General features: G+C 43.0%; 1 protein-coding gene across 3 annotated transcripts in view; it reads right to left on the bottom strand.

Moving 5' to 3' along the window:
* The window catches only part of GRM5 (glutamate metabotropic receptor 5), a 205,589-nt gene that overhangs the window by 15,591 nt on the left and 173,684 nt on the right, over positions 1–16,314 (bottom strand). For 2 of the 3 annotated variants that reach the window (XM_038762028.1, XM_038762029.1), the window contains exon 9: positions 1,451–1,546. The exons of the other annotated variant lie outside the window; for it this stretch is intronic. In XM_038762028.1, the coding sequence (XP_038617956.1) occupies positions 1,451–1,546 (96 nt within the window). The remainder of the gene's footprint in view (positions 1–1,450; positions 1,547–16,314) is intronic. 3 annotated transcript variants of the gene reach the window in all.

The raw sequence follows: 16,314 nt of genomic DNA, 5'->3' as shown, positions 1-16,314 counted from the left end.
CTACAGAGGAAAAAAAAAATGGTTTGCCCTGATGCAGGGGACCAGGAAAGATAAGCACTTGGGAGAGTACAAAAGAAGTTGGAGAGAAGATACCTGTCCTTAAGGAGTTTACAGCCTAATGACATGTTTTTGGAGAAAGGGGGAGAACTGGAATGCAAGTCATTACAGCCACAGTATTGGAGGAAAAGAGTCTGTGACGTCTAACCAATCTGACACAGGCCAACTTCTTATCCCCTTATCTGTCCCCTCTTCTTCTACCACACCAAAAACACGGGTCAAGCTATTTCCTTCCCTACAAGAGATGGACTTGAAGGCACACCAGAAAACTTGGGCAGGAGAGCTAAGTTAGTTAGTTGTAGCACTTACTAAGTGCTTTCCATGTGCCAAGCACGATGCTAAGCGCCAGAACAGATGCAACCCTAACATGATCAAACACAGTCCCTGTTCCACCTGGAGCCCACAATCTAGGTGTGGGTGGGAAGCTGAAGAATGCAACAGATGTCTGCTGGAAAAACCCTTCCAAGTTGGTCCTGAAACTCCCTGTGATCACCACCCTGTTATTCTGAAATTAGAGCTTAAAGTCCCCAAATAGCAGAACAAAAATCAACCCAACTTCACTATCCAGCAGGACTGAGTTCCTGGAGAAACCTAGGAAGGTTTGCAAAGGTCCTGGGATGGCAAGAGTGTTGGAAAACACCCTTAAAACTGGGAACCGGACTCTGAAATCCATTTTCGGGGACCACGTCAGGCTCCCCCTGTTCCCACCCCGACCTCGGCCATAGCACAGATCCATGCAAGGCAGCACTTTGGTGTCATGCAACAAGTCCAAGTCGGAGGCGCTTAGCTTCATGGATGCCAAGAGGAGGGGTCGAATGTGGTGAGTGGGTCCAGTTCTATATGAACTGAGACACATGCAGAATGCAGCAACATACATTGTTCGGCCCAAACAGACAGGAAACGGGGCTGAGAAGCTATAGCTGCTAGAGGAAGTCTTAGGTTTTCTCATTTTAGCAGAAGGAAGGCCTCTTCAACTCAACAACTCACCAACCCGCAGCGGATGTCTCTGCTGAGGGGCGTGGTTGAGATTGCCTGAATCTCCCTGCCGGCTCGCGACTTTTTAGGCCAGTTGATCACCTGAAGGCCAGCCAGCCCTATCTTCCAGGCACAGTATCATGCTGAGGAATCACTGATGTAATCCGGGATTTGATTCCACAGTGCCAGATCCAGGACTACTAAATCAGAGCCAATCGTGACGTAAAGATCCTGAAGGCCGAAGGCCCCAGGTCGGGCGGATCGAGGCCTCTCTGACCATCACTTAAATGAGAGGGTCGACATGGCTGGACATAACAAGGAATGCACAGGCAGACAGATTGAGACTCAGGGTAGGGACTTGGCCCCTCGCTCTCGTTCACAGACATGACACGGCCTCGGCCGCTTGCTGATCGCTTACCTGCTCATCGTAGCTCTCCCACCATTCCCCATACTCCCTTTGGGGGTGAAACACTCTATTTCCGACTTGTGCTGGGCCAGCCGCCTGCCTTTGTACCTATTGAATCATGACAACGACAGGAGCAAAGAGAAAGAGGTGATTGTGCGCTCAGCTGGGGCTTCAGTTGCCAGGCGGAAGAGGCTGCACGAGGCAGGGTGTAAGCAAGAGTTAAAAAAAATATATATTCCCACCCAAGTTTTAGGCATTCAGGAGCCTGTTGGACCGGAAGGGGAATCTGAATCTCATTGGCTCTACGGCTACTGAGAGATTCCCCAAGATTAACAGAAAGCCACCATTCATTGAATGGCAATGGTTTTCCTTAAGGGAAAAGTGGTGTTGAAAAATGCAAACACAAAGGATTAAGGGAAAGCATTTTAAATTAAAAAAAAAAAAGGGAATTCCCTTTCAGGGCAATAAGGCCAGCAGCCTTCTATGACTGGGATTATGCCTCCTGGATTTGATGTTTCCCATCAGGTTCAAAGCCATGCACTGGATATTTGAGATTTCCCTGTCAATCAACCAATAATATTTACTGAGTGCTTACTGTGTGCAGAGCACTGTACTATGTGCTTGGGAGAGTTGGTGGACACATTTCCTCACCACAGCAAGCTTACAGTTTAGAGGACTGTAAGTTGTTTTCAGTGTAGAGGATTGACTCGTTTATGGGATTTATATCCCATAAAGGATTCAAGGTGTTTTCCAGTAAATGAAACCTCCATCAGCAAATCTCCATTATTCAACAGCAAGGCCGCTGGGATTTCCGTATCTAATGTGGCAAAACTCACACTCTCGTGTCTCTCACCTGGGAAGAGATTTTCCTCATTTTCAGTAAAAGATTCACCGAACACCAAGGAATGGCAGGATGAGACAGGGAATCTAGCATTCTCCGACTGAGGACTGAGCTGATTTTCACATACAGTGGACTCAACTGTTAATCATTAGGTTAGTGATGGAGGGATCGCAGTAATAAAGGTGGTCCTCTCACTTGGTAGAGACATCACAGTTCCCAATCCTTTCTGCTGAAGGTCGCTAGATTTTTGAGGACAGATTTTACCTAATGTCATTTCATCTAAACATTCCAACAGGATTCGGAAATTGGATGATGACTCACAAGACCGTATATAAGAAGGTCTCCTTTTTATACATTCAGCATCGATATCTTCAGTAATTAGCCAAGGAAAATGAAATGCAAATAGGCTGAAAAATCCAGGAGCTAGAGGCCTTTTCCAGATGAGAGGAAATTTTTTATAAATTTGGCTGAATGGAGCAGGCTGTGTATTTCCCCTGAATAGTTCCTTTTTCATATAAGATACTCAACTAGGTTTGCAAAGACTCTTGACAAGACACACATTGCCATTTACAAAAAGGTCGTGTGAAACTCTTCCCATAGCAAAAGCAGTAAAAGTTTTTTTTTCCCCATGAGAATATTTATTTGAATATCATTTTGTAAGGTATCTTTTCCAAAGATTATAAATTCTTCATTTTCCTTTCATTTGTACTGACAATAATCCCATGAGCACAGGTCCTGGAATATTATTGCTTCCACTTTACAGGTGAGAAAACATGGCCTGGATAGGTTAATCCAATGTGTAAAAGCACTTGCCAAGTCACTAGATGCACTTCACTGAATTCTGAGAGTCTAACTAAAGTCTGGGCCCCAATAGGTCAGACCATACAGCCTTTAAAAACTAAAAGCAAACAACTGAAGATATTGCTTTGAAAAGCCAAGGAATGAAACCTGTCTTTAACACACTGGGCCTCCTTTGGAAATACAGTCATTTCTGCTGCAGAAGGTATTTCACTGTGAGATTTGGTCAGAGGCGGGTGGAAAAATGGGAGACCACAGGTCTCAGGAGGCAGTTGTGAATGGCTGTTAATGTGACTTAAAGACTACCAGTTCTGGCGGAGTCACTGTATCACTAGGTTTAGAAGTTCTTCCCACTGGCCAAGGCTGTGGTGGGTTGTAAAAGGGGAAGAAGGGAAGAGGGGGTAGTGTTCAATCAATCAGTGGTATTTATTGAGTGCTTACTATGTGCAGAGCACTGGTGCTAAGCTCTTGGGAGAGAACAATAAACAGAATTAGCATTAACATCCCCTGCCCATAATGAGCTTACAGTCTTACAACACTACAATTCTGACTCCTCTAGTTTGTAGTCCACTATCATCCTGAGACCCTTTTCTGCTAACACAATGCAAATCTCCACCTCTCCATTTTCACTGCTGAACAAGGCTCAGAGGGCTGATATCCTTGGAATTTTCTAGACTCAATGACATTTAACGAATTGAAATATTTGAGGAAACAAAATAGACGAATGTATTTGGAGTTTAAACTTCAACCAAAAAAAAGCTAAGTGGGAAAATTACAAATTTTAAACAGGGTTACATTATTACCCAATATATTTGAACCTGAATTTTTGAAGACAAATTTCTAAAATCATAACCAGAGCAGAAAATCCAGTAATAAAAGCAACCTAGAACACTCTTCATTAGCCATCCAATTACATGAATACTGCAGATGTGATTAACTATGCTGACCTAACTGTTGCTTGGTAAACTGTGTGTTAGTTTATTAAAACCTCAGAGTTCATCAATTACATGATGCTTTGCCCTAACCCTCATTACAGTGTAATCTGATCAATCAATCATTACTATTTATTGAGCACTCACACGGATGTGGAACACTATACTAAGTGCTTGGATGAGTACAAGAGAATAAGAATGCAAATAACCCTGGTCCTCAATGGTGGGAGGGTGTTGACGGATTCTATAATAAATTACAGAAAAGAGGAGGTAATAGAGTATAGAGGTAGCACATAAGTGTCATGGGTGAAGTGAATATTGGGTGGGGAGCTGAGGAGATTTGATTTTGAAAAGGTTTTGAAGATGGGAAAGCAGTGTGGCTCAGTGGAAAGAGCACGGGCTTTGGAGTCAGAGGTTCAAATCCCGCCTCTGCCAATTGTCAGCTGTGTGACTTTGGGCAAGTCACTTAACTTCTCTGTGCCTCAGTTAACTCAACTGTAAAATGGGGATTAAGACTGTGAGCCCCTCCGTGGGACAACCTAAACACCCTGTAACCTCCCCAGAGCTTAGAACAGTGCTTTGCACATAGTAAGCACTTAATAAATGCCATCATTATTATTATCATTATTATTTTGGGGAGAGAGCTGTTTTGCGGGATGTGTACATGTGTATGGGAGTTTCAGGCAGGAGGGAGGGTGAGAAAAGTGGTCTGTGGCGACAGAGTTGACAGCTCACTAGAACTGTAAATTCTTTGTAGCAGGGAATATGTCTTTTTTTTTCTGTTGTACTTTCTCAAGCTCTTAGTAGAATACATCGCCCTCAGAAGAAGCTCAGTAAATACGATGATCATGACTTGCAGTCCCTGAATTACTCTGCTTCCAGAGACATCCGCGATGGCTTCCTTAGCCCACTTTGGCTGAGGTGATTTAAAAAAGAATCACTTTAAGTCATCTTTAGTTCAATGGGCTCTTTCCTTTCTCTTTGATATTCCTTTCACAACATACTTGTCCAAATCCTCAAGAGATGGAGAGCTGCATTGGCTATGCAGCGGGCTACAATATGACCTAAGGGAAACAACTATTTTCAAGGAAGGAGTAAATAAACAAGGTTAGAGTTTGGGGGAATTACACAAAATAGGATGAAGGCCATTTGAGTCCATACATAAAGGCCCGAGTCTGGGCATGTGAAGAGAATCAGAACTCCACGCTTTTCTTTATCATCCAACCTGATGGTTTCCACTTCCCCAGGGCATACAATAGTGACTAAAATAAAAAAAAAATAATTACTGAAGAACATTCTTTCACTGTTCATGGGGTAATAACATTCTCCTAGTAGCACCATTTCAATAAGCAGAGCCAGAATAAAACCAAGCTTACAATTTCATTCCGCTCCCTGTTCAATGTGATCTTTTTTTATCACCTCTCACAATTAGACTCTCAAATGCAATTATAACTGGGCATGTGCAAATACAGATATTGGCAGCTCTCGCCTTTACTCCAAAGAGCATGGAAAGCAGATTAGTGGAGTAGGCTATAAATCCACAAAATGAAGCACGAGTTGTCTAAATAAAACTACAGGCGAGTCAAGGGGCATCCATCTGGTCTGTGACTTAATCAATCATATTTACTGAGCGCTAACTGTGTGCAGAGCACTGAACTAAGTGCTTGGGAGCATATAACAATGTAACTGACACATTCCCTGCTCTCCAGGAGTTTGCAGTTTAGAGGGGGAAATGGACATTGATATGAATAAATAAATTACAGATATGTACATAAGTGCTGTGGGTCTGGGAGGGGGGATGAATAAAAGGAGCAAGCCGGGGTGACGCAGGAGGGAGTGGGAGAAGAGGAAAGGGGGGCTTTAGTCAGGGAAGGCTTTTTGGAGGAGATGCATCTTCAATTAGACTTTCAGGGGGAGGGGAGAAGAGGGAGCAGGGAGCAGGTGGGATAGGATGGGAGAGACAGAAAGCAGACTGGCAGAGGGGGAGAGTAACCCAGGAAAGAGAGGATGTCAGGAGCATTCTTTCACCTCAGCAGAAACCAAGTTGGTATCTACGGGGAAAACTATAAAGTACAAATGAGCAGCCTTTCCTAATTAAATGTGTGCTACTTTAAGTACGAGCTTACAGTGAAATAAAAATGTTCAAAACCTTTCACTGATCAGAAGTTGACTTGGAAATGACTCAACACTTACAGATGGGAAGTCAAAAGGGGATGATGTCATTTACAAGGGAAAGTCAAGTGGAAAGAGCAACAGTGACTAGCACAAGCCCAACTTTACTATTGAATCAATGACCTTGGCCAGCTCTGCTCACCGTCTTCTGCCTCTTACTAACTCTACAATGGGATTAGCTCGACCTAACTTCCACCCCTCCATTTCTGGGGTTTAACTGAGATTTAATGAGTGAATAGGTATGCAGGGCAAAGAGAGAACCTGTTTGTAAAGCCCTTTGTAGGAAGCTCCTGGATAAATTCCAGGTGGATTTGTTCAGGAATAAAAGCAATGCCATGCGTACATACAAAAAAAGTCCTTTGCTTCATTTAAACAAATATTTGAGCAGAGCTAGCGAGAAGCGAACAGTATGAAATATGATTTCAGGGGAGACCAAGGTTACTGAAAAACCAATATAAGAGAAAGTAGATGGAAGCAAAATGAATGATTAAATGACAGCAGGATGCCCAAGCAATTGCCGTCCATCCAGTGGGTAACCACATAATAATAATAATGGTATCTGTTAAGCGCTTACTATGTGTCATGCACTGTTCTGAGCACCAGGGTAGGTACAAGGTAATCAGGTTGTCCCACGTGGGGCTCACAGTCTTAATCCCCATTTTACAGATGAGGGAACTGAGGCACAGAAAAGCTAAGTGACTTGCCCAAAGTCACACAGCTGACAAGTGGAGGAGCCAGGATTAGAACCCATGACCTCTGACTCCCAAGCTCAGACTCTTTCCACTGAGCCACGCTGCTACAGGTAGGGATCAGTACCCCTCATGCACTTTACTATTCACTGCGACCCCAGCCCCATAGAATTTGTGCATGCGTATATCTGTGATTTATTTTAACATCTGCCTCTCCCTCTCTACTTTGTAAGCTCCTTGTGGGCAAAGATCATGTCTACCTGCCTTATCATGTCTCCCGAGTGCTTAGTCCAGATCTCTGTACACAGCAGAATAGCTTGATTGACAGAGCAGAAATAGTGTTTTAAAGACACAGTGACATACTCCCTCAAATGGAGGGACACAGCTGTGGACTGCTGTTTGGCAGCAAGGTGGACAAACAGTAGGTGTTGCCACCACTATTCCTGTCATGAGCCAAGTGAACAAAACCCCAAACAGCACTCGAATTCAACAGAACTCCTTGCTCCAACCCCAAAAATGTCAGGAGGTGGAGAAATAGGGGAAAAGAGGGAGGAGAAAAAGAGAAGGGAAAGGGGGAAAAGCAAGAAAAAGGGGAGAGTAAGGGAAAGGAGGAGGCAAGAGAAGAAAGAAAAGAGGGAGAGAGGAAGAATAGGTGAGACAATTAAACAATCAACTATTTTTGGAGCGCTTACTGGATGCAGAGCACTGTACTAAGCACGTGAGAGAGTGCAATATAACAGAGTTGATAGACATGTTCCCTACTCACAATGAGTTTACAGTCTAGAGGAAGATGGAGGAAGAGAGTGAAAACTAACGCAGGTTTGGGATTTCAATTGCTGCTGCTTCTCTCTCACTATCAGTCAGACTTCTCTATCACACATGAATCTTGAATTGCACTTAGGTAAAATTCAGGAACTCACCCAGCATCCCTATGGGATAAGATCTAATTATCATCATCATGGAAATGGGAAATTTTGCCACCAGCTTTATGTCTGATTCCCCCTGATAGTGTGTAAGCTCCTTATGGTCAGGATACATGTTTGTTCTACGGGAAAAGCAGCAGGGCACAGTGGATAGAGCATGGGCTTCGGAGTAAGAAGGTCACGGGTTCTAATCCTGGCTCCATCAGTTGTTTGCTGTGTGACTTTGGTTAAGTCATTTCACTTCTCTGTGCCTCAGTTACCTCATCTGTAATACGGTGATTGAGACTGTGAGCCCCACATGAGATAGGGACTGTGTCCAACTTGATTTGGTTGTATCCACCCCAACGCTTAGTATAGTGCCTGGTACACAGTAAATGCTTAAAAAATACCATCATTATTATTATTCTATTTTTTTTTACTTACCCAAAAGCTTAGTATATTACATAGAGCCCAGTGGGCTTTCAATGTACTCTATTGCTACTATTACTAAAATTGAGGCACAGAGTTTTTAAAGGATAATTTCCACAGTTCCCTGACCAGACAAGATCAAATCCAAGAATAGAAGAGAATCCAAGTCTCCTGACTCTTTAATTTTGAGTGGGGGCTGGGTTGTTCTGCAGAAATTTTGCTTCAAACATTTAAATTGGTTGCATTCCAGAAGTTGTTATTCACTCAACAAATGTCCAAGGAAAAGTTTTTCAGTTTAGTTTTAATGCTCTTCAGAATTAAGTGTTTCCTGAACTAAGAGAAAGTTACTTTTTAGCTTTGGACTGTATATGATGGACTCTGTTGGGCATAAACATGAGAAGCAGCTTGGCTCAGTGGAAAGAGCATGGGCTTGGGAGCCAGAGGTCATGGGTTCTAATCCCGACTCTGCCATTTGTCAGCTGTGTGACTTTGGGTAAGTCACTTAACTTCTCTGTGCCTCAGTTACCTCATCTGTAAAATGGGGATTAAGACTCTGAGCCCACGTGGGACAACCTGATCACCTTGTATCCTCCCCGCCCCCAGCACTTAGAACAGTGCTTCACGTATAATAAGCGCTTAACAAATGCCATTATTATTATTAGTATTCAACTATCAATTTAGGAGTCAGAGAGAGCATAAGCCAACATTTTATCAAATTTTCTTTTAGATTTCCTGAAAGCTGTCCATGCAATTTTCGACAGATTAAGGTGGATATAGCAGGGTGAGTTTTCGACAGCAGAGAGTTTCTGCTTACCGGCCAGCTATCCGGAGAGGCTGTGATCTCCTCGCAAAGATTGGAAGGACAAGAGGCCGTCTTGAAATCAGTAACAGGCATTACGAGCAGCTAACACTTTAGTATAGTATAGTTTCGTATAGTACAGTGCTCTGCACACAGTAAGCGCTCAATAAAGACGATTGATGATATAGCATGCAGCAATTGGCACTTACATATACAAAGTCAGAAGATCAGTTGTACATGGTCAATATTAACCCATAAGGGCCTTGGCGGCAGGGATCACGCTCTTGTGTTTCTGATGTACTTTCCTAAGTGTTTAGTACAGTGCACTACACCCAGTAAGCTTTCACTAAACACTGTTGATGCTCTTACCAACTTTGAAAATAGAGGAGATTGTGTCTATTAATTCTATTGTGCTCTGCCAACCAGTTTTTTTTAATGGTATTCGTTATCATCATCATCATCATCAATCGTATTTATTGAGCGCTTACTATGTGCAGAGCACTGTACTAAGCGCTTGGGAAGTACAAATTGGCAACATATAGAGACAGTCCCTACCCAACAGTGGGCTCACAGTCTAAGAGGGGGAGACAGAGAACAAAACCAAACATACTAACAAAATAAAATAAATAGAATAGCTATGTACAAGTAAAATAAATAAATAAATAGAGTAATAAATATGTACAAACATATATACATATACATAGGTGCTGAGGGGAAGGGAAGGAGGTAAGATGGGGGGATGGAGGGGGGACGAGGGGGAGAGGAAGGAAGGCGCTTACTATGTGCCAGGCACTGTACTAAGCGCTGGAGTAGATACAAGGTTGTCAGGTTGGGCACAGCCCCTGTCCTGCTTGGGGCTCACAGTCTTAACCCCCATTTTACAGATGAGGTAACTGAGGCCTAGAGAAATGAAGTGACTTGCCCAAGGACACCCAGCAGATAAGTGGCGGAGCCAGGTTTAGAACCCAAGTCCTTCTGATTTCCAGGCCTTTGCTCTATCCAGCGCTTAGAACAGTGCTTTGCACATAGTAAGTGCTTAACAAATACCATTATTATTATTATTATTATTATTATCCACTAGGCCACGGTACTTCTCTATAGTGCTCTGCATTCAACAAGTGCTCAAAAAAAATTTGATTGATAGGACGGCTATGAGTTGCTTGGGATATGAATGCAGTCAATCAATGGCATTTTTGAGTGCCTACTTTGAGCATAGCACTGGTACTAAGTGCTCAGGAGAGTACAATAGAGTTTGCAGACAATAGCTCCCACCTGTGATCTACTAGCAATTTTAGGGAATTGAAAAACGGGCGCTGGTCTAACAATGATATTCAAAAGAATGTTTATTTGTCCATTTGGCAAAAGGAGATGAGATGAGTAGAAAACGTTTCAATTAAACCCTCTAACTGTATAACTATCCTCTGGGCTTGATGTCAAAGAATCCTCACACGTAAATACACTAATTGTTGGAAATACGATCACTTCCACATTTAGATAAACTGTTGACGCTACTGATCAATAATTGTCAACTTCACACCAAATGATCTTACTTTAAAAGTGAGGGAGAAATGCACTGTACCTTATGTCATTTTCCTTCTGTGATTCATTGTTATTATTCATACCTGCCAAGAACCAGCCCAGGGGATTAGGATTTTTCTGCCCACCAAAGGTTCTGCTTAGCCAACAGAGTTAAGAATAGGCCTTTGTGCTTCTCCTGTATCCTCCACTGGAGACTTCCCAAATACTTGAAGAATGCCAATTGCAAATTTATTTACTAAAAAAATTCTTGAGGCTGTTCATTCCCAACCCCCAGGAAGAGAGAAATGAACAGACTTTTCCAAATTAATGTCAGAATTGGGGGCAGAGAGGCCTTGATTTGTGAAACATTATATCAAATCCAAATTTCCAAGATGGCACAAACTCACCCTACTACTGCTCTCGTTTTTATTCTATTATTATTCTTCGGTGAATCCATCAGCCTTTTTGCACTCCCACTGAATAATAATAATGATAAGAATAATAATAATTGTGGTACTTGTTAACTCTGACTGTGCCATGCACTCTACTAAGCGCTGGGGTAGATACAAGATAATCAGATCCTTCATAGGTCTCACAGCCTAAGTAGGAGTTATTGAATACCCCTTTTGCAGGTCAGGGAACTGAGGCACAGAGAAGTTAAGTGACTTACCCAAGTTCACACAGCAGACAAGGAACAGAACCGGGCTTAGAACCCAGGTCCTCTGACGCCCATGCTCGTGATCTTTCCACTAAGCTTCCTCAAGGGCAGGACATGTGTGTGATTTCTGTGATGGAAATTAAGGGTTTACTATGTGCCAAGCACTATGATAGATACCACACAACCAGAATGGACATAGTCCCTGTCTCACGTTGGTCTAAGAGACAGGGAATTTTTTTTTAAATTCCCATTTTACAGATGAAGAAACTGAGGCTTAGAAAAGTTAACTGACTAGTCCAAGGACAAAAAGCAGGCCAGGGCAAACCTGGGATTATAACCCAGGTCTCCTGACTGTAGTCCTGTATTCTTTCCACTAGACCTCCCTCCCTGGATAATCAACAAATTTCCACTCCACTTTGGAGACCGTCACGATTAATTATTTCAAAGATCCGGGAAAGGAGCTGGAGACTGGCACATGGTAAGCGCTTAACAAATACCATAAAAGAAAAAATAAAAGGAAGTAAGAAAAGCTGGGTTGGCCATGGGAGAAGAACTGATTCTGAAGCAGTCGGAGGCCAAACTGCAGTAGGGATGGGGTGGGTGGGAGGGAGGGAGGAGAAGAGGGAACCACAAGCAGGGGGAGCAGAACAGATGTTATAAAGACACGGTATCGAAGAGTGTCCATTAATCACCACTGAGACTTGGGTATGCTTTTTCAAACATTTATTTGACTATTTTATCCTGATATATGAACACAACTAATGACCTAGTAGATATCATCATCATTAATGCTAAGCAAATGTGAGGAGCCTGTCTCCCCCTGATAAAATGATGGACCCTTATCATGTACACAAGTCCTGATTCTCTGCTGACCCTGAGCCAACGCAGAGAACCCCTTGGCTGTACCTCCCATGAAGTCCTGAAACCCACTTGCTTCCCCTCGGCCCCTCCCCTAATGACCCAGGGCCAGTCTTTCCAGATGGGGCCCATGTGGGATACCAGCGGGTTACAACAATCCAATTCACTGCATGCCAAATCACAGATATCCAGTGATGATGATGATGATGATGATGGCATTTATTAAGCGCTTACTATGTGCAAAGCACTGTTCTAAGCGCTGGGGAGGTTACAAGGTGATGAGGTTGTCCCATGGGGGGCTCACAGTCTTAATCCCCCCTTTTCCAGATGAGGGAACTGAGGCCCAGAGAAGTGAAGTGAAGTGACTTGCCCAAAGTCACACAGCTGGCAATTGGAGGAGCCGGGATTTGAACCCATTACCTCTGACTCCAGAGCCCATGCTCTTGCCACTGATACAGGTGCTGTGGGGAGGGGAAGGTTTAGCACTTTTATTATCTAAAGGCCTTTCACATTACTTACCCTACTTTACCATGTGAGAACTGATTAGTACAGTGCTTGAAACATAGTAAGCAATTAACAAATGCTACAATTATAGTCACTATTAAGAATTGGAAGGGGTAGTGAAAATTTGGTGGGCTACTCAAGTTTCTGGTGGGAATGGAAATGTAGTGCACAGATTCATTATGCCCTGCACTCTCAAACATTTCAAATCAATCATCCTGTTGTATGTGGTAGGATTAGACACCCACACTGAAGAACGAGAATGGGAACAGTTCTTTGAACACCCCTTTCCCCAGGTGGTATACCTAGCGATTGTCTCACTATATATAAATATATATATATATATATCAATCGTATTTATTGAGCGCTTACTATGTGCAGAGCACTGTACTAAGCACTTGGGAAGTACAAATTGGCAACATATAGAGACTAGTCCTGGAAAACTTGTCTCAGGCTACTTCTGTGAAGTTGGCAGGCGCCCCCAGTCCATTATGGATGCCCTTGTCTCATGTGCGATTGTGAGCCCCCCGTGGGACAACCTGATCGCCTTGTGACCTCGCCAGCGCTTAGAACAGTGCTTTGCACATAGTAAGCGCTTAATAAATGCCATTATTATTATTATTATTCCCTGGGCCTCAGTTACTTCATCTGTAAAATGGGGATTAAGTCTGTGAGCTCTATGTGGACTGTGGTCAACCTGATTCTAGGCTGTGAGCCCGTTGTTGGGTAGGGACCGTCTCTATCTGTTGCCGATTTGTACTTCCCAAGCGCTTAGTACAGTGCTCTGCACACGGTAAGCGCTCAATAAACACGATTGAATGAATGAATGAATGCGCCCCAAGATTAAAAAGCAGAATTTTTGCATGAAATGACCATTTTCTCATGAGTTATTTCTGAAAGACAAGGCCCACAAAGTTCACCTGCCACCTAGTGGGCAATTGGGGGGATTCTCCACTTTTCTGTTCAGCTCATTTCCGTTCGTCCTTTTAGTGCTGTAAGTGCCAACAACAGCTATCAATCAATCAATCAATCAATCATATTTATTGAGCGCTTACTGTGTGCAGAGCACTGTACTAAGCGCTTGGGAAGTACAAGTTGGCAACATATAGAGACAGTCCCTACCCAACAGTGGGCTCACAGTCTAAAAGGGGGGAGACAGAGAACAAAACCAAACATACTAACAAAATAAAATAAATAGAATAGATATGTACAAGTAAAATAATAAATAAATAGAGTAATAAATATGTACAAACATATATACATATATACAGGGCAGTATACATGTCCTGCCCTTGTATACATATATACATATGTATGATATGCATATATATAAGCAAATGTGAGGAGCCTGTCTCCCCCTGACAAAATGATATATATATCATTTATATATATATCATTTATATATATATATCATATATATATATATATACATATATATCAATCAGTTATATTTATTGAGCGTTTACTGTGCGCAGAGCACGGTATTAAGCACCTGGGAGAGTACACCATAACAGTTGGTAGACATATTCCCTGCCCACAATGAGCTTACATGATAATGAGAGAGCTTACTATGTAGCCAACTAGCACTGTGATAATAATAATAATAATGATGATGATGGCATTTATTAAGGGCTTACTATGTGCAAAGCACTGTTCTAAGCGCCGGGGAGGTTACAAGGTGATCAGGTTGTCCCACATGGGGCTCACAGTCTTCATCCCCATTTTACTGATGAGGTCACTGAGGCACAGAGAAGCTAAGTGACTTGCCCAAAGTCACACAGCTGACAATTGGCAGAGCTGGGATTGGAACCCATGACCTCTGACTCCCAAGCCCGTGCTCTTTTCCACTGAGCCACGCTGCTTCCCAAGCACTGATAAGCACTGGGGTCTGCCACAACAGAATTTGGAGTCCCTCCTGAGGGTAAAGAACTGCCCTAAGGGCTTGGAAGAGTACAGAACTTTGAGGGAAGAGATCATGTCTACCAACTCTACTGTTCTGTAATCTCCTAGGCGCTTAGTATAATAATAATAATGATGATGACATTTATTAATCATTTACTATGTGCAAAGCACTGTTCTAAGCGCTGGGGAGGTTACAAGGTGATCAGGTTGTCCCACAGAAGGCTCACAGTCTTCACTCCCATTTTACAGATAAGGTAACTGAGGCGCAGAGAATAATAATAATGATGGCATTTATTAAGCGCTTTCTATGTGCAAAGCACTGTTCTAAGCGCTGGGGAGGTTACAAGGTGATCAGGTTGTCCCACGGGGGGCTCACAGTCTTCATCTCCATTTTACAGATGAGGGAACCAAGGCCCAGAGAAGTGAAGTGACTTGCCCAAAGTCACACAGCTGACAATTGGCAGCCGGGATTTGAACCCATGACCTCTGACTCCAAAGCCCGTGCTCTTTCCACTGAGCCACGCTGCTTCTCTAGTATAGTACAGTACCACTGCACAGTAAGTGCTCAATAAATACCACCGATTGATAACAGCAAAACATATGTTCCCTTCCCTCAAAGAACTTACAATTACCGGAGGGGAAGGAGATCAAATTGATTTTGTGCATTGAGTGCCAAATGTATGCAGAGCATTGTATGAACCACTTGGGAGATGACGGCTGACTTATATGTCAAGACCAAGTAGCAGAATACATAACTGAATATACAAATAAGTTGCATATATTCATAAGTGCTGAGGATGGGAATCAAATACATACGATTAAAGGCGGCTGTTGGGTTGCCATGAATGTGATTTTATGAATTAATCAGATAAGGCTTTTAGGAGGAGGTGGAATTTGGGGGAGGGCTTGAAGATAGAGATCTCTGTGAATTTTTGCAAACGGGCGTTCGCAAGCTGTCTGACCCGCCTGAGATGCAGCTTCCAAAACCAAAAACTCTGTCTGCATAAGGAATGTCGTTAAGCTAAACCCTCTGGAACGATTGAAGACTGAATCCTGTGTATCTTCTCTCAACGCTGTGAGATTGCGGCTTTGAAAGTGAAAAACAAATTATGGGAAAGGGATGGAACTCTTAGGAGTGCTTTGTTCTAGATGGGTGCAATGCTTTGGGGCCATTGAGAGTTTAGCAGTAGTTGGCATTTTGGTGTATCTGTCGTAGACGTTTCCTGAATTTTCAAAAATCCTTTAAGGACCGCGGGGATGATAGCTTGAAGGATTAATGATTGTTCTTTATATGTGCATTTATCTTTTGTTCCCATTTGGTACTTGCAGCTTTCCTATGGAATATTAAATCTTAAGGCTCAATTCTCTGTTCTACGATGGGGAAAATGGGGTTTAGTTAACCTACTCCCAGTGCCTGTAGCTAGGAGAGAGTTATTTCTTCTTCCTGTATGCATGCTAGCGCCTCTATAGAAGTATTACTATTTATTGAGCACCCACAGTGCCTGGGCCTGAAGTGTTTGGGAAAGTATAACAAAAAGAAGTGATAAAATTTCTGCCCTCTGGGAGCTTACATTCTGTGACAGCAATGCTCTGCCCCAGGGTTTCCACGAGGCTTCCCAGGGCATTGTTCTTGATGTGTTGGATAGATGGCTTTCCTGTCAGAGGCCACCAAGCCCAATCTGGATGTGGGGGAAATGTAGGACTCAGCATTCTTTAAGACACCTCAGATCATGATTTCAAGCCCCAGGACTGCTATTACTATTCATGTGGCATTTAGCGAGAGCCAGTTTATCAGGCATACTTTGGGAGGAAGCTGATTAAAATTCATTCAGGGAAAGAGGAAGAGATGCAGAGAGAGGAAGAGGGGATGAGGGGGA

Source organism: Tachyglossus aculeatus, chromosome 20 (assembly GCF_015852505.1).
Source record: "Tachyglossus aculeatus isolate mTacAcu1 chromosome 20, mTacAcu1.pri, whole genome shotgun sequence".
In the NCBI taxonomy this organism is placed as follows: Eukaryota; Metazoa; Chordata; class Mammalia; order Monotremata; family Tachyglossidae; genus Tachyglossus; species Tachyglossus aculeatus.
The sequence above is the reverse complement of the archived record's forward strand: the minus strand, read 5'-3'. Positions and strand labels throughout refer to the sequence as shown.